This window comes from Theropithecus gelada, chromosome 12 (assembly GCF_003255815.1).
Source record: "Theropithecus gelada isolate Dixy chromosome 12, Tgel_1.0, whole genome shotgun sequence".
Lineage (NCBI taxonomy): Eukaryota > Metazoa > Chordata > Mammalia > Primates > Cercopithecidae > Theropithecus > Theropithecus gelada.
In genome coordinates, this window is record NC_037680.1 from 12440113 (window position 1) to 12458750 (window position 18638).

At 38.3% G+C, this 18638-nt stretch overlaps 1 protein-coding gene across 1 annotated transcript in view; it reads left to right on the top strand.

The window, feature by feature from the left end:
- The window catches only part of MGAT5 (alpha-1,6-mannosylglycoprotein 6-beta-N-acetylglucosaminyltransferase), a 327486-nt gene that overhangs the window by 209309 nt on the left and 99539 nt on the right, over positions 1 to 18638 (top strand). The window contains exons 6-10 of the mRNA XM_025405318.1: positions 1454 to 1525; positions 3489 to 3650; positions 6838 to 7007; positions 10494 to 10628; positions 15952 to 16085. Of these exons, the coding sequence (XP_025261103.1) occupies positions 1454 to 1525; positions 3489 to 3650; positions 6838 to 7007; positions 10494 to 10628; positions 15952 to 16085 (673 nt within the window). The remainder of the gene's footprint in view (positions 1 to 1453; positions 1526 to 3488; positions 3651 to 6837; positions 7008 to 10493; positions 10629 to 15951; positions 16086 to 18638) is intronic.

Here is an 18638-nt window from a genome sequence, read left to right on the forward strand (position 1 = left end):
CCTCATTTTTCTCATTTGTGGAGCTGCAGATATTGCCTTTCATGGTCATGTTGTTGTCAGATCCCAGTGATTAGACTGTAGGCCTCCAAGGCAAGTTGGTGTTTTCTTTTTTATGAGTAAAAACCATTTCAGCTTTCCTTGTGGGGAATCCTTTTGAGTCTCTGAATCATTCACAAATATGGTAAGGTCTAATTTTATTCCATAAGAAGAAAAGAGAATATTTCACTTTTCCTATTCAGAGCTTCCGCCCTCTCGCCGAGCTTTGCTTCTCTCTGCTTATTGCTTTGGGATCATCTGCAGTGGCAGATGGCTTTATGCAAATCAGGCCAATTACTTTGGTTATAGTACAGATCACCTTGCATTATGAGTAACTTCTAGATTAGTAAAACCGACATGTTTCTTGGAAAACTTACCGAGACTGAAAGGGCAAACTGTCTTCTGCTGACCCATGAGGCCATGGTTCCACACATGTCTCTGCCATCTTAGTGACCACTTTAAGGACATTCCCTCACTCTCCTGCTCATTAAGTTTTATAGGTCTACCTGGCCATAGAAAAATTATTTTCAATGCCTGTTAGCCATATTTCATAATCTCATTATTTATTAGTAAACAGGTGATAATGCTGTCTTCATTATGACTAGTTTTGACAGAGAATAGACATCAATATAACTTTAATGCATTTCTCATTTTTTTGCTAGAAATTAAGTTGCCTAATAGTCTTTGATAAACTTTGCTGAAATTTCTATAAAATCAAGTTCTTTTTTCCTTTCTCTTTCCTCCTCCCCTCAATTTCTAAACCTTATGCATTGACAGAACAGTCCATCTTCCAGAATGGCTCTCACAAGATCATCAAGGTTTTTTTTTTTTTCCTCCTCCTCAAATAGGTTTTATCACCTTATTTCTTGAGATAGTGTGAAGTGAATAGCTAGAAAATGAGAGAAACCTTGACCAATTAGCCCTAGACTATCAGTAGCATTCCTAACCCAGATAAAGGATTGAGTTCTGTGGCTTCAGTGCCATTCAATTTCCTTTCCAGATATGCCACAACAGATAAAGATCATTCCTGTCCATTTGCTAAATGGTCACAGAGACACCTTAGATTCTCATTCCCCAGTGGCAATGTTTCAGTCTTAACTTTCTGCCATTAGACTCCCTTTCCTTCTGGTACAGAGATGTGAGGATTAAATGACTAAGGAATTAATTGCTGTAGAGTACTTTGAAGGACAGATGTAAAATATAATCTCTTTCTTCTGACCTTTGCTGCTGATTGTTTCATCTGAGAGGGCACTTGTATCTCGAATACTAGCTAAAAGCATGGGAATTTGGCTAATAATAAAAATAGCACATATTAACATAGTGCTCGTTGTGTGCCAGGAGCTGTTCTCGGTGCTTTGTTTGTATATTAATTCATTATAGATGAAGTTGCATACTTAGTGTCACTGATGTTTTTTAGGTTGAAAATTGGTGTCCTCATTTACCTTGGAGAGCAAAAAATCCCTACGAAGAAGCTGATCATAATTCATTGGTAAGTGATTTTGGAAAACTCTTTCTAGACTTGGGCATTTAGGTCAGATGCCAAGTGATACATGTGGAATCTTCTAGAAATGTCAGCTGTAACCTGAAATAGTGTTACACTGAAAAACTTCTGTTATTCATCTCTGTGGAAGTCTAGGTGACCAAATCAGTCAACCATTAGCATATGTTTGTTTACTGAGCAATTCTCTGAGGGTTCCTAAATGATGGGCTACTGATATGAGTAAGACCTGGTACCAGATGTGGAGGCCCTACGTGATCTAATAAGGGTGATGGCAGATAATGACCATCTCTGTCACAAATGCTGTAATATAGGCCTGTGGGAATTAATGAGGAAGAGCTCATTTTAGTCTGCAATATTTAGGGTAGATTGTATAGTGAAGATGACATTGGAGCTGAATTTAAAATGATGAGTGATTTTATATAAGGTCAAGGAGAAAAGGGTATCTCTCATATGGGAAAATGAGAGCATGGCAGTTTCTGGGAGTAGAGCCTGCATGGTTCAGTTGGCCAAGGCCATAGGGGATTGGATGAGCTAGGCTGAAGATGAAACTGGGAAGGTCGGAAGGGGACTGTGAAAGTACTTGTTGCCCCATTAAAAGCATAAGTCTTTATTCTTTAGACCATAGATCAGCAAACTTCTGCAAAATACCCGGATAGTAAATAGTTTCATCTTTGCAGGCCATGTGGTCTCATTGCAGCACCTCAATTCTGCCGTTGTAACAGAGAGAGCAGCCCTCGATAATATGTAAATGAAGGGGCGTGGCTGAGTTCCAGTAAAATTTTATGCACAAAAATAAGCAGTGAGGATTTAGCCCAAGGGCTGTAGTTTGCTGATCCATGCTATAAACCACAGGAGTCCTAGGATATTGTTTAGTCAAGAAGGGAAATGAAACTGGGTGTAGTGGCTCATGCCTGTAATTTCAGCACTTTAGGAGGCTGAGGCAGGAGGATTGCTTGAGGCCAGTCATTTGAGACCAGCCTGGGCAATACAGCAAGACCCCATCACTACAAAAAATTTAAAAACTAGCTGAGCGTGGCGTGTGCCTATAGTTTCAGCTACTTGGAAGGCAAAGGTGACAAGAGGATCGCTTGAGCCCAAGTTCAAGGCTCCAGTGAGCTGTGATCATGCCACTGCATTCTAGTCTGGGTGGGAGTGTGAGACCCTATCTCAAAGGGGAATAAAGAAAGAAAAGAGATGAGTGTTTAGAATGAGCTATGGTGGTGGCTGAAAAGGTGGATTCAGCATGTTTGAGATGTTCTGTGAAATAAATCCTGGTTATTACGTTTCTCTGTTATTCCAGTCACTGATTGTATCCAGCTCTATTCTCTAGAACATTAGGAAAAATATTCTTCCTGGCTTTTAAGTTATTCTGGTCTGAATTTTAAATTGTACTTGCTCATGACAGAAAAGTAGTATTCCTGGCTCTTAAATTCCTTAGAGAACAATGAATTTTTGTTTGGACTGGGACAAAACCAGAAGATGAACATTTATTTCCCTGTTTAACTCCGTGGACAGAAAGAGGCTTTTTGGCAACTTCCACGTTGTCAAACAGCCTGCTAAGAATTGACTTCAGTTTTCTTAGAAGTCTGCTGTCCTATGGTAGATCCAAATGGCACAGTAAATTTGAGTGCTGAGAATTTCAAGGTACATCAAGCATACTCATTATAAAAACTGCATTTGAACATAGCTCAGGGCTTTGTAATGCCTGTGCTGCTTTTCTCGATTTCTAATTTTTTAATGATGTCCCTTCCGGCAGATCAGCAGTCAGCAGCCTTTGCTTCAATTTGCAGTCCTGGGACCTTAAAGTCAAAGCTGCAGCAGACAAGACTTACTTTTGAAGCTCTCAATTTAATTGACTAACCCTTTTAAGTTTTCAAATGTCACATCATGAAAACCATTATGCTTTCTGACTTTTTATCTTCTATTCATTTTATTAAATTTCTGTTGCTAGGCGGAAATTCGTACAGATTTTAATATTCTCTACAGTATGATGAAAAAGCATGAAGAATTCCGGTGGATGAGACTACGGATCAGGCGAATGGCTGACGCATGGATTCAAGCAATCAAGTCCCTGGCAGAAAAGCAGAACCTTGAAAAGAGAAAGCGGAAGAAAGTGAGTTTCTTATTAATTCAGTGCAGTTAGATGCCAGTTTTCTTTTAAAATTTGATTTTGCTTAGAAACAAGACTAAGAGAAATGTCATATCTCAAATGATACTCCCTCAGGGTGATTCTGCTCAGTCTCTTGTACAGCTGTTTTTGGGTTGGCCTTTGCCTACTTACAATGCTCCTACTTAGCAGGGTCTGGCACAAGTTTCTTGGGTGAAGCCAAGCAGAATATCTGCCTGTAAGACTTTTCCTTCGAACCTGTCTTTGTCAGGGTATCAGGAAACTTTCCCCCATTTCCTTACCTGAATCCAACCTTTGAGAGCTTCCTATTATATCATCATGAAAATTTTATATTTTTGTTGATTTTCATCCCTGGCTTTTGGACAGCCAGTGAGTTTCATTGTTACTCTGTCTGGTTGGTGCTTCTGCTTATGCTCCTAGGAGAGGGAGAGAAAAATTTGATTAAATTTGAGCCAGTTTCTTTCTAGTTCATGAGGAGAGACTTGGAAAACCTCTCGAATACCCCTGGACTTAGAAGACTTTATGCCCTGTTAGCTATGGATTTGGTGGTCTGGCTTTAGCTTAACTGTTCTGATTTCAGAACTGAGCAAAGGGAACAATTTGCTCCCACATCTAAAAAACTTAAAAATGAGTTTGGTATTCCTAATCCAACTGATCTGATATGTTTGAAAAAGAAAATAAAGATATATTTGCAAGACCCCAAGCCACAGTTTGATAGATCACTTTTGCCTAGATCTCGTGAATTTGTGAGACAGCAGGACGAAACATTCTGTCACCAAACGGTCATGTATGGAAGAGCATGTGTTCACATGCACAGGTGGACTGTAAAAAGAAATAAAGAATTTTTCTATATATTCCTGTGGAGTAACCTCGAGGATGTATTGTTAGGTGAAGAAAAGTAGAGAATAGTGTACATTATTTTTAAGAGAGAGAGGAAATTTATATCTATGTATACATATAGATATATACAGATACATACATTTGCTTCTTGCTCTTAGTTTGAAAATGTATTTTTCTTATTTTGATAAACTAAAATTAAAAATAAAGGAGATGGTGATGATGGTTGCACAATAATGTGAATGTGCTTCATGCTGCTGAACCGTGTACATTAAAATGGTAAATTTTATGTTGGGTGTATTTTACTACAATAAGGGGGAATAAAAAGGTCAAATAAGGGGTGTTGGGATTAGCATGGAGGCAACAGAAACTGCCATAGAAACTAGACTTCTGAATATATCTGACTTTGTAGATTTGACACTGGAATCATTTTATGTAAGTGCTAAATGAAATTTTATTACCAAAAACTAAAAATTAGGAGGAATACAAAACAAAAGAACTGACTATATATCCATCCAGTTTTGATGGAAGCACACAGAAAGATTATTCTTAGTGACTTTAGAACACAGTAAACGATACACTTCTGATGGGATATCACAAAGGATAAAAAACTGTAAAAACATCTTAAAACCATTTTTATTAATCATGTAATATGCGGTAGCATTGATATTCTCATTCTGAATCCATTGTGAACATTGGAGTAAAGCAGATGAGTAATTATGTTAGTGTCTTTGAGAAGTGGGATCTGCAGTGTGGAAGAAAAGAATTAATGGATGGTAGGATTGGTGATGTTATGTAAAAACACTGTAACCCTGAGTTTGAATTGGAAGCACCAATCGGAACTCATGATTTGCTTTATCTTTGAGGAAAAACAAATTTCCTAGGTAGGGCCACTGTAAGGCCTATAAATAGTAATAAAATTGAGTCCCTTAAGCCCCACACTTTAGTCTCTAAATGCTATTTCTACTAAGTGGTATAAGAGGTTCTTGGAAAAATGGCTTATTAAGGTCCAAGGCAGAAATTGTACCTGTTGAGCCTAGAACAATCTTGTCAGGCACCACGTGCGGAGAAGCTATCAAAGAAGACTAAGATCATGTCAAAGGAACTTAGGAGCCAGCTTGGATAGCCTCCCACAGGCCCAGGTGGGACAATTGGATAGTTGGTAAGAGGAATATCCACAATATTTTGAAGCATATCAAATAGCTTTGATGTTATAATGATTTTTTTAAATTAAAAATCCTCATAGATCATCATTAGAGTAGGCTAAAAAACAAGTTTATTGTTCTGAAAAACTGGCAAATAAAGAGAAAGACTCAAATATTTACCAGGCTCCTTCTATACCAAGTACAAGTTTGGCTGCATTTATCTATAACCTTAGAGTTAACCTCAGGGTGACCAAATAGTTGATGAGGGGTAGTTTCTCTTCATAGAGAGGCATTCCAGCTAATAAACAAAGAATGGTAAAATATCATTTTGCAGTCCCTAATGGATTAATGGATCTAGCTAGTGATCATCAAGGACTGCTAACATCCCAAGACAGACACACCTGTACATTGTTTCCTATGAGGCTAAGAGACATATGAGGCAATTATTATGTATGTTCTCTGACTCTTGAATCGCACAAGTGCACTTAGAAAAAATAAAGGGCAGTTGAAGAAGTATGAATATTAACTGGATATCGGATGATGTTAAGGAATTACTAGGTTTTTTAGGGATAGTAGTGATGTTCAAGTTGTATTTTTCAAGTGAAGGTTTGTTCCTTTCAGAAATGCATACCAAAATATTTACAGATGAAAGGATATGTCTAGAATTTGCTTTGAGATAATCTAGAGGGGTTGGGAGAAAATGGGGGTATAGATTAAGATTTGTCATGCATTAATAATTGTTGAAGCTACACAGTAATTACTTTGGTATTGACTATTGTCATGTATATTCAAATTTCCAATACTTTCTATGTATTTGAAATTTTCCATGGTAAGAGGTTAGAAGTATTTTAGCTGTAGATAAAAGACCAAGAGTGTTAGAAAATGTTGTCCTGTCTTACCTTCCTTTAATCCTGATTTTAAAAATACACTGTGCTTTCAAAAGGTGGGATTATCTGTCCATAACCTTGTACTCATAGCCATACCAATGGCTGCAGTGATTTTATTTCTCTAAAACCACAATGAAAAATTATTTCCTTCCTTTGTACCTTCTAGAAAAACAGCATTCCCCACACTGAGATTTTGTTAGGATGTAAACATGACTTTGGGATTTGTTGATCACTTCTTGGCGCAGTACTGTGCATTTTGTATGTGGTTCAGTGTGAATCAGTATATGCCTCTCTGTTTTCCAGGTCCTCGTTCACCTGGGACTCCTGACCAAGGAATCTGGATTTAAGATTGCAGAGACAGCTTTCAGTGGTGGCCCTCTTGGTGAATTAGTTCAGTGGAGTGATTTAATTACATCTCTGTACTTACTGGGCCATGACATTAGGATTTCAGCTTCACTGGCTGAGCTCAAAGAGTAAGGAGATTACTTTTCAATTTTAAAATCAGAATACAGGAAAGAAATTGTAAACTCTTGAAGTGTTACCTCTATTAGTGTGTAATTTTTTGTTGAGGAAAATGAAAGTGATAATTCACTAAACAGGAGATAAGAAGATTATTTTCAGGAGCTAAATACATACACTGTGAAAAGGATAATATGTTTTCATTGTAGCTGAAGGCTCCAGAGGCTTCATAAATGAATGCCAGAAAATTCAAACTAAGGAGCTTATTCTTTGCTATTACAGGTGCTTCCAACATCTGTAGCACGAAACATTATTGACTTTCCTAATTCCCTGTCTCTTGCTAAAATTCATACCACTGCCTACTCAACATCAATCTTTCTAAGTCTTAAAACGGCAGGTTCCTGTTTGTAATTTAATTTGGATAGAATAAATTTCCTGAAAGCCCAGAGCCGGTCCTTTTTCAATTAGCCAACTTTCACCTGAGTCTGTTAACTCTACTTGAGTGTTTTATTTCACTGAAATTTGCTTCTAGCTCCAGCCCTCCTGTAATCCCTTCTATATTGGCATAGCTGGCTGAGCAGGGACGCTTCCATCCCCTGCAGTTGCTTAGGATAATTGCCCATGGAGACTTCCCACCCAACAGTCAAGTTGTCATGTTGCTATATGTCATATATTTCCAGAAGAAATACCTTGAATGAACATTCTAGAGCTCATTGAGATGAGAGACATGTTAAAACAATATATGGTGGCTCCCAGCACTTTGGGAGGCCAAGCTAGGTAGATCACTTGAGACCAGGAATTCAGGACCAACCTGGCCAACATGGCGAAACCCTGTCTCTACTAAAAATACAAGAATTAACCAGGTGCAGTGGCCCATGCCTGTAGTCCCATCTACTCGAGAGGCAGAGGCTGCAGTGAGCTGAGATCATGCCACTGCACTCCAGCCTGGGTGACAGAGCAAGACTCTGTCTCAAAAAAAAAAAACAAAAGCAAACAAAAAAAAATTGGATACACAACCTACAAAGTGGCTGCATTTGTACAGTTAGCAGTCACTCATCTGGTGCCTTCTATAGGCTAGTTTTGGTGTGGGACATACAGAGATGACCAATGCGTGGTCAAGGAGCTGCCAATCATTTGATAATTACAATTAATATATTACATAATAACTATACTAATTCCAGTTCTATTGGTGCTAAGTGAGGTGTATGTGGATGCTAGAATGTAAGCACTGGGATTACAGAAAACTGAGTATTGTCACTGTGTAGTGGGCATCTAGATAGTGCCTAGCAAGTAATGAGTACTCACATAACTATAGAGTGAATGAGTGAAGGAATAAATAGGTGAATGAATGAGTGGGTAGGTAAATAAATGGAGTGCTGTGGTAGTACCAGGGACAAGTACTGCCTGGGGAGGTCAGGAAAGGCATGTTAGGGATTTATCAGTCAGAGACTGAATTTGATGGTCAGGGAAAATTTGTTCAGTATGTCCTCACTTAACATTGTTGATAGGTTCTTGGAAACTAGGACTATAACTGAAATTATGTAAAGTCAAGCCAGTTTTTTTCATTAACATTATAACCACTGATTTGAAGGAAATGACTTTATTGGTGGGCCTGCTATCTGTTGTTTTGTTTAAAGTCCCGGTTTTCAGGAACCTATTGATGATGTTAAGTGAGGACTTAACTCTAGTAGTCTTTATGCACACTGAGGTCAGGGCTAGATGTGTTTTATTTAAGAAGATAATTGTGGAAGCAACATAGAACAGTGGTCTTTAAATATATCTGTACTTTAGAACCACCTGGAGATCTTTGTATTTATTTTTTAACTTTGGGGTATCTTTTAAAAATCCCACAGACCATGCCACAGGCTAATTAAATCACAACCCTTGGGGGTAGGACAGAGCCATAAGTATTTTGTGATGCCTCCAGGTAATTTCATTATACAGGCGAGTTTGGGAAACACTGAGCATCATGTTTGCAAACTATGGCTCAGCAGGCCAAATCAGCCCTCTGTCTTTTTTTGTAAATAAAGTTCCATGGGGCCAGGCATGGTGGCTCACGCCTAAAATCCCAGCACTTTGGGAGGCCAAGGCGGGTGGATCACCTGAGGTCAGGAGTTCGAGACCAGCCTGACCAACATGGTGAAACCCTGTCTCTCTTTTGTAAAAATGCAAAAATCAGCCAGGTATGGGGACAGGCACCTATAATCCCAGCTACTCAGGAAGCTGAGGCAGGAGAATCGCTTGATCCCGGAAGGTGGAGGTTGCAGTGAGCCAAGATCGTGCCATTGCACTCCAGCCTGGGCAACAAGAGCAAAACTCCATCTGAAAATAAATAATAAATAAAGTTTCATGGGAACACAGCCATGCCTGTTGTTTACATATCATGTATAGCTGTCTTCATTCCACAACGGGAGAATGGGCCAGTTGTGACTGAGAATTTATGGCCTGCAAAGATGAAGATATTCACTGTCTGGCCCTTAACAGAAAGGGTTTTCTGACTCTTGGGAAGAAACTGGTTCTGCAGAACCTAGTTCTTTCATAAACAGGGGAGAAGGAAGGAGGGTGGCTGATGTGGTGGTTAATACGGAGCTGTCGAGCAGAGTCCTGTTTGTGACTCTTGTCCTTTGAAGCAGGATGTTCATAATTTGGTGAAGGATTATTGTGGGGTGTGGGCCGGGATAAGCAACAGTGGTGGTTGATTAGTAAGTGGGTAGCAGTAGGGTTAGCAGTTACTTGTTCCTACACATGAAGTTGGCCTACCAATCAAGTACATCATCACACTCTGAGCACAAGTGTGGTTTTGTGTGGATGAATGCATGGGTGGGGGAAAGGATGATAAAAATAAAACTATAAACCGTAGTGCCAGTTCTGTAATATGGTCAAGCTAGGAGGAAAAATTTGACATAGCAGAAAAAGTTAAGGAACAGTATGAGACAGGTAGAAAGAAGTTAATACTATAGAGGCTAGAAATTGAAGACATTTAGAAAAAGGGGATGGGGGGCAGGTTAATAAGGGTGCTGAGCAGTTAAGAACAGGCTCTGGGGGAGAAAACTAAGTTGTTGAGTGTCTGGTATTCATTAGGCACTTTCTTTTCAGTATCTCATTGTGAAGAACCCCTGAGAGATTGGCGTCCAATGCTCTTTGTATCCAGTCCTTGTTTTCTGGAATGAGCAAAGAGTTTGAGAGAGGTTAAGTAACTTGTTTAAGGTCTCACAGCTGCTGCATAGTGGTGATGGAGTCAGACCCATGTCTTCCTTGATTTCAAAGACTGTGTTTATATGCTACCATTTGCACCATTTTGCATGAGTCAGAATCAGGGTACTGGGTTGGCCTTAATGGATGGAAATAATTTATATAAGTAGCAGATTTGAAAGGGCCATGCTGTCATCTCTAATAAGGATTGTTGTGGTGGCATTTGACCATTAAAGTTGCCAAGTTTATTACCTTTTAACTAAATGATTTTTCTCTTTTTTCTCCCCTCTCTCTTGCCGTTTCTCTAGAATCATGAAGAAGGTTGTAGGAAACCGATCTGGCTGCCCAACTGTAGGAGACAGGATCGTTGAGCTCATTTATATTGATATTGTAGGACTTGCTCAATTCAAGAAAACTCTTGGACCATCCTGGGTTCATTACCAGTAAGTGCTGCATGGTTTTCTGACTTAAGGGGTTTTTTCCCCCTCAACAAAGGTTGCATGGTTGTGGGTAGAAAAAGCTTATCAAATAGTATCTTTTCAGCTGTATGGAGTGTATTGCTCATTCATAATTGAAATTCAGATTCTCAGTGACTTTGTACTTTCTTTGGCTATTCATTATTTTCATTGGTTTCTTAAAAATAGAAAACAAGTGTTCAACCTCCTTTCTACCTTGACTAGTATTAATACTTAGCCTTCCTCTCAGTATGCGTATGCCAGTGTTATCTATTTAATCAAATAACCATTTTGATAAGATATGTACAGTGTCATTTCTTGTGTTCCTTGGGTTTTAGATCATGATTGACTTTTCTTACCCTTTTCCTCATCAGTATTCTTGTCATTCATGGAAGAGAAATCTGGGAATACGTTATCTGAATGCTGGGATCTTGCACTTTTTAAGATAAGCCAATGATTAGTATGACTGTGGTGTATGTGTACTCTGTGCAGTCTTTATTATTTAGTAGAGTAGCTCAGTGTTTCCCTGAGTGTGGGTTTGGGACCACGATTTAGTATTTGAAACACTTTTACCTGGTATACAAACATGGCCCTAAATCACAATGAATTATATAAAGAAATTTATTAATTTTTCAATTTTCTTTCAGTCTTTTTGAGAAAAGGTGTAGTTTGAGGCTACTATATCTCTGTCACTACTTTTAACACATGCATTCTTAACAATGTAAGAGTAGCTGTGAGTCTCAGCATTCAGCACGCAAAAGTATCTGTTCTAAATTGTAAAATACTTCCTAAAGGTTATATGCTTTTTTGTTGTTGTTATCTTGCATGTATGGCGGTCAATACTGGGTTTTTTCTTTCTAATTTTTGGGGTTTTTTTAATTTCTCATTTTCATTTTTTGTCTTGTCTTTTATTGCTTCTGTCCTTTATCACATTTAAAAATTCCTCTCATTACAAAGGTCCCCCAAACCACCAAATTTGGTCCTTGCCAGGAGTATCAAATGATTTGGAGGTCTTTAGTCATGAGAGAATAGTAAACAACAGTACTAGATAACACTGACTACTCATGTCAGTTTCATCAAGACTAATAACTTTGTGAACAGAGAAACTGAGCTATTTTGCCAGTTTTAGAATGAATTTTTTTTTATTATACTTTAAGTTCTAGGGTACATGTGTACAACATGCAGGTTCGTTACATATGTATAAATGTGCCATGTTGGTGTGCTGCACCCGTTAACTCGACATTTACGTTAGGTGTATCTCCTAACGCTATACCTTCCCACGACAGGCCCTGGTGTGTGATGTTCCCCACCCTGTGTCCAAGTGTTCTCATTGCTCAATTCCCACCTATGAGTGAGAACATGCGGTGTTTGGTTTTCTGTCCTTGTGATAGTTTGCTCAGAATGATGGTTTCTAGCTTCATCCATGTAGCTACAAAGGACATGAACTCATCCTTTTTTATGGCTGCATAATACTGGGTTTTATTTATGGTCTTTAAAAGTTTCCTTTAAAAAATAAATTCTAAAAGGTGAATAAACTTACGTAAATGGCACATAAATATAAAAAAAGCAAAACTAAAAACTTGCTGCAGGCCAAGATAGTGCTGTACCTTTTGCATTAGGTTTTTTCCTGGTTTTGGCTTGTTTCTTGAAATCTTGACGAAAGTAGAGTTGTTGTTTTCTACCGTTTTGTAAATGGCAGACATCTGATAAATGTGCAAAGGAATCTATGCAGTACAGGCTTCCCTTGACTCACATATCCTCGCTATTAAGAAGAGTTCTTTGGAAGGAAAAATATTCTCAGTGGTAGTGTTTAGGTGAATTAAAAAAGGATAATTTTGTTATTAAAATGGTCACCGTTGATTGGCATTTCATTCTTGTTGCACGAACAGGCACCATCTCAGAGGGTGTTTTATGGATGAATGTAATGTTTATCTGCCTTTCTTTAATAAATCATCTTTGTTAGTGATATTACCTGGCAGGAGGTCTGTTAGTGCTTTAGGTCTGCAGTCTTTGTGGTGTGATGAAGCGAAGATTCTATTAAAAGTCTACTCAGGTCCCCTTGGAAGTTTCTTGCCGATTTCTTTCCCTTTTAAAAATTAGAAATTGTCAGAGAAGATTTAAAATTTTCCCTTTTAAAAATCAGAAATTTAATGGAATACATACCAACAACCAAGGTGAATTGTCAGTATTCATCTTGGTTGTTGGTATGTATTCCATTAAATGTATTGTTGTTATCTGATCTTTCAATTAGGAGCAAACCCTTGGAAAATTAATTGTAAATTTTGTCCAATTTACGTAGGGACCTAGGAAATTCAGTTAAACATATATTACATGCCTACATGCAACTAGTATTCTGCTAGTTACTGCAAAACTCATACCCATTTTACTTCCTACAAGGCCTTTGTCGAAGGACTTACAAGAAAGTAAACTGCAAGTAGTCTAAGATATGCCATGTTTTATGTCAAACACCAGATTAGAAATTAGGGCATGGCAAGGAGCTCCTGAACATCCATTTCATAGTAGTGTGGCTGACAGCAAAGAGAAGGTTCCAGGAGTTACTTGGCATGACTGCTGTGATCCCTGTTAAAAGAAGACGAACTGCGTTGGGCATCAAAACAAATATCTTTTTAAGTCATTAGTCTGCTTATGATGTTCCAGACATAGACATATTAGAGGGAAGGCCTAAATATTAGCAACACATTATAAAAATAGTTGCAAAACACACAGATGCAGGATGTGATTGAAGAAGGAAAACTGTAATGTCAAACCTTCCATGTGCTAGACCAAGTCCAGTGTCCTGTCTGTGCTTTATAAATTAAACCTAGATAAGCTAGAAAAGCAATTCCCAAGCAAAAGCCTCAAGTAAAAGGATGTCAAATTATAAATTTCTGGGAGACAGCTGATCATTCCATTCCTCTTTCAGGAAGAGCCCAGTGCCACATAGCTTACATCTAGGCACTGTGCAAAGTCTGGGCTTTCAGGCGTTAGGCCCTTAGCAGACAGCTTTACTCATCAGGATTTGTTTTAGTTGCCCAAATCAAAAATAACAATAATAAAACTTCAAGTTAAAAATATGGTCACCAGCCAAAGCTAGAGAAGAGTATATCGTTAGCATTTTATAGCCATGAGTTCCACATCCACAGATTCAACCACAGACCAAAAATATCTGAAGGAAAAAGATAATAATACAATAATAAAAATACAAATATGATACTAGGCATTATAAGTAATCTAGAGATTTAAATATGAGAGGATGTGCATAGGTTATATGAAAGTACTATACCATTTTATGTAAGGGACTTGAGTATCCTTGGATTTTGGTATCCACAGGGGTCCTGGAACCAACCCACCAGTTACCAAGGACGGCTGTAGACTGTTGGAGTCAATTGCCAATAAGTGGAAAAAGCGGAGCCTTCAAGCCAAGACTCCTTATGACAAGAGAGGCCCGTTTCTCCCTGCTGTGCCTGCACAAAGTGCTGTAATCTTTGACTCACAAAGTAGTGCTGGCGAATCCCGGGTCTGATTCTCTGGTAGGAGTGGAGCATTCCCCAGCCCCACAAATCAGCGTGGGTCCTGTCCTCTCCTCCCGCTTTTTGCAGTGACCTTCAGAGCTGCCACCATTAACACTGCCAGCTTTTGCAGAAGAATATATACTGGCTCAAACCAGTTCCTTGTACATCTTTTTTTTAAATGGAAAAATATAAGAAATGGGTGTGTTTTATTAAGTGGAAAGGGATGCTCTGAGCTATTCAAAGAGCAAAGAAAACAAAAACACTGATCTGTTCCTTGGGTCCCTAGCTTTCTTTTTTCAGGACTGTGGGCTTTATTTCTGCCCACCTATTGGCCACCAGACCAATGACGTATCTTTGATGATACTGTGAAAACTGTCGCTATGATGAGAGCATATTCCGTGAGAGCCACACAAGAATCTCAGACAGGGAAATTCCTCCTGTGGTCAGCTTGTATTTGACGTGTGGTTGTGGCCTTCCTGCCTTTCTTTTCTTCACTTCCTGGCCTTAACAAATTGTAGTGATCTCTAACGAGAAAACTAGCACACAGAAAAGAAAATTTATGAGTATACTTCCTAGAAAGTCCAATCTCATGTTTGGATTTTAAAAACTGAGCCAGATTTTTAAAAGTTGTTACCATCATCTGATTCTAAAATATGAGTTTCAATCTTTACTTTTATGCTTCTTAGTCTTCTAAAAGTTATTCAGAAGTATTATTGATACATACTAGAAAATAGAACTGCTTTTATTGGCCATCCTCAAGTTTAATTTACATCAAATACTTTGAAAGTCAGTGATGAAATGTTACCAAAATCAATAAATTTTGTTTTGGGATTGATTCCTTTCTTCCAATTGGTTGTTCTTCGTGCACTCTCAAGCAGCGGTCAGGAAACTTTCTGAAAAGAGCCAGCTAGTAAACATTGTAAGCTTTTTGGGCCACGTGTGCGTCACTGCAGCTATTCAGCTGTGCTGTTACAGGCTGAAAGCAGCCGTAGACAATAGGTCAACAACAGGGTATGGCCACATTCAAATACAATTTTTATTTTTGAACATGGAAATTGGAATTGTATATAATTTGTACATGTCACAAAATATTTTTTAAAAACCATTTAAGAACGTAAAGATTATTCTAAGCTCACAGACCTTACGAAAATAGACGGTAGACCAGATTTGGCCCTGTTTTATGGCTTTGGTGGAATAGTAAACAAAATGTCTTCACTTGCATTTCTTCAAGTTCTAGGAGAAAGCAAATAAAGTTCTATTGCTATCAGAAATATAAAAAATACCATTGCCTACTGAAAGATTCTAAGCTTAATGTAAAGTCAAATACTCCAATTGATGAAAACGTTGAGTGATTTCTCCTAGAGATAACACATGTCATATGATTTAAGCAGAATAAGACCTCTGTAGATGGTAGCTCTGTTTCTTTGGCATCGGTTGATTAGTCACCTACTGTGTGCTCAGCTCTGGCTAGGTGCTGGGGGTACGGCATTGAACATGGCAGTCTCCAGTTCAAGCTTTCATGGAACTTTTTATTTTGCTGGTAGTTGATTGATCCTCTGTAATTAGTTACCCGATCTGAAGCAAATCGTATCTGCTGTGTGATGTCTCAGACACTAAAGTGACACAAGTAGATGTTTGGTACACAAGCTATTCTAAAACATCTCAGTTTTTGTCTGGTCCTGCGTCTGTCTAAAAGGATTTACCTATTTTTAGTAGTCCTGAAGGAAGGGTTAGAGCTTTTACCTTTTCAACTTTGGGGGCAAGTATGTAGTGTTAAACATATTGCTGTTTTCTTTCAGGTGCATGCTCCGAGTCCTCGATTCATTTGGTACTGAACCTGAATTTAATCACGCAAATTATGCCCAATCGAAAGGCCACAAGACCCCCTGGGGAAAATGGAATCTGAACCCTCAGCAGTTTTATACCATGTTCCGTGAGTATTCCTGTTTCATGTATGCTTTCCAGAATGCCACCAAGAATAGATGAGAAAATTAGCCGCCATCTATTTTGGGTTATGATTCTCAGGACCATTAGCTGTAGAAGTCTGTGCTGTTGAACCTTTCCTTGGGAATTACTGAATTGGTTTTTTTTGTTTTGTTTTGTTTTGTTTTTTAGTTGAAATCGAAAGGCCACATTAACATTTTTTGAAAAGCCTTGGAAATATTCTGGAGAAAAAATGTTCAGTACAAAGTATCATTAGAAACTACTTGGGAAAGGACTTTGCAGTGACTTTAGATTGGCAGGCACTAAACACATTTTATGCCACATAGATGCTATTTAGGGTACACTTTGTCACTAATGAGGGGTGAAGTCTTTCATGCAGATCTATTTTCCACATAATTAAACCTTAATTATTTAAGCATCAAACTTTTTAAAGAAAAAAATAGCTTTTAAAAAATGGAACTGTTTTAAACTCAGTTTTGTATTTTACTGACTTCTTCAATCCTAGGCCCAGAATGAAATTTTACCTTCTCTTGCTGACTTGGTGTCATTGTTTTCAGCAGCAGTGCTTATTTCATAAGCCAATATAGTAAGAACAGCACACCAAATGATGATGAATTAACTGGCCACAGATGCTAGGCTCTTAGACATTTTCTGTTTCTATAGGGTTATTTTCCCACTTTTACCATTTCTTCCTGCTGCTTTCTGTTTACCTGGCACTAGCCTCATTTCTAATTAGCTGAGGACTGTGAACTCAAAAACCACATTTGATAGTGTTTATGCCAACAATGAATTTATTTTGTAAGTCAATAGTCTTGAGTAATGAGATGAAGCCCTATTCCAGAAGTGAAAGGCCACATGAGATAATTTGGATGATGAGAGAATTCCTGTTTTCTAAAATTGTCAGGATAAGCTTGATCCAGAGGTTTCCACTTTGTAACTTCTGAGATGAATCTGTTTGCTTTGTAGAACCAAGACCCAAAAGACTCCTTCCTAATCTTCTTCCCATGTGGTTGTCCCTTCCCATTGTATGCAGCTACCTGAAGGTAACCCCTGTCTCACACTCACTAAATGTAACAGCACATGCATTGGACTAATCTTTGGGTGTTAGGCATGAGAAGGGAGAATTAAGAATGGAGAGTAATTTTAAAAATCAACTCATCCTTAAGTGTTCTATTAAGCTCAGATTTGTGAGAGTGTGCTGTATGCTTCATTGTTCATGGAGCTGTATCATCCTACTATTACACACCGTCCCTGGGGCACAGTTCATGGGGCAAATAGATTTTTGGCACATTAGGTAACAGATGGCTTTTAGTGTGGTGAGGATGCTCAGAGTTTGCCTGTGATTTGACTTTGCTGTGTAACTTTGAGGGATGGGATAAGGTGGCACAGAATAGCCTAAGAAGTGACCTGTGTGTTAAATCAAGTGAAATAAAACATGAACTGTGTTCAAAGTGACTAAAACCGCTGGGTGCTATGGCAGGTGTGTGCCCCACAAGAGATGGAGTTTCCAGGGAGTAGAGAAGAGAGGGTTTTTTTCCCCTAGAAAACAAAGTTCTATTTTAGAATGTTGGAATTCACAGTCCTGCAAACCTATTTTGTTCTCCATGGATGGAGAATTTCAGCAGTATTGGTTGATTAAATTGAAGGAAATTCACTGCTTAAAATGTAACTGAAGATAAAAACATGGATTAATTTCTGTTAACCTGGGAAGGGAATAAGTTCCCTAACCATGACTCAGAATTCAGCAGAAATGAGGGAAAATTGATATGCTTGACTATATTTAAAAAAAAAGAAGAACCTGTATGGCAAAACAACAACCAATAACATCGTAAGTAAATGATATCACAGAGGGCTAAATTACTAATATAGACCCTTATATATACACATACATATATATTTTTATATATATATATATAAATTAAGAAAAAGTTCCATGTTCCAACAGAAAAATGGGAAAAGGCTATTAAGTTTAGAGGAAAGAGAAATTTACTGCTCTGAACATATGGAAAGATGTTAACTTCACTCACAGTAAGAGAAATGCATTTTTAAACTGCACCAAGATACCATGTCCCATGTACAGATTGGCAGAAATGCAAAAGTTGAACAGCATAGCTATTCTGATGATGCGGTGAGCAAAACCAGCCCTCTTCAACCCTAGTGGTTAGAATGCAGCATGGTACTACCCCAGTAGGGATGTGTTTGTCAGGATCTAGTAAAACTGCCTCTGCATTTTCTTTCTTCAACTAAGCACCTCGTATATAGGAATCTATTCCAAAGATAATGAGCAAAATCAAGATGTGGCATGTGCTCAAGGGCATTTAGTGCAGCACTATTTGTGACAGGAAGCAACAAGAAACAACCCAAGTAATCATCATAGAGGACTGAGTGAATAATATGATCCATTAATAGAATGAAGTACTACGTAGCTATAAAAAGAAATGAGGAAGGCTTTCATTCCAGGAAGGGCATGTCTAGGATATTTTAAGTGATAAGAGTCAACGTGCAGGACAATGTAGAGCTACTCCCTTTTATATATGTCAGA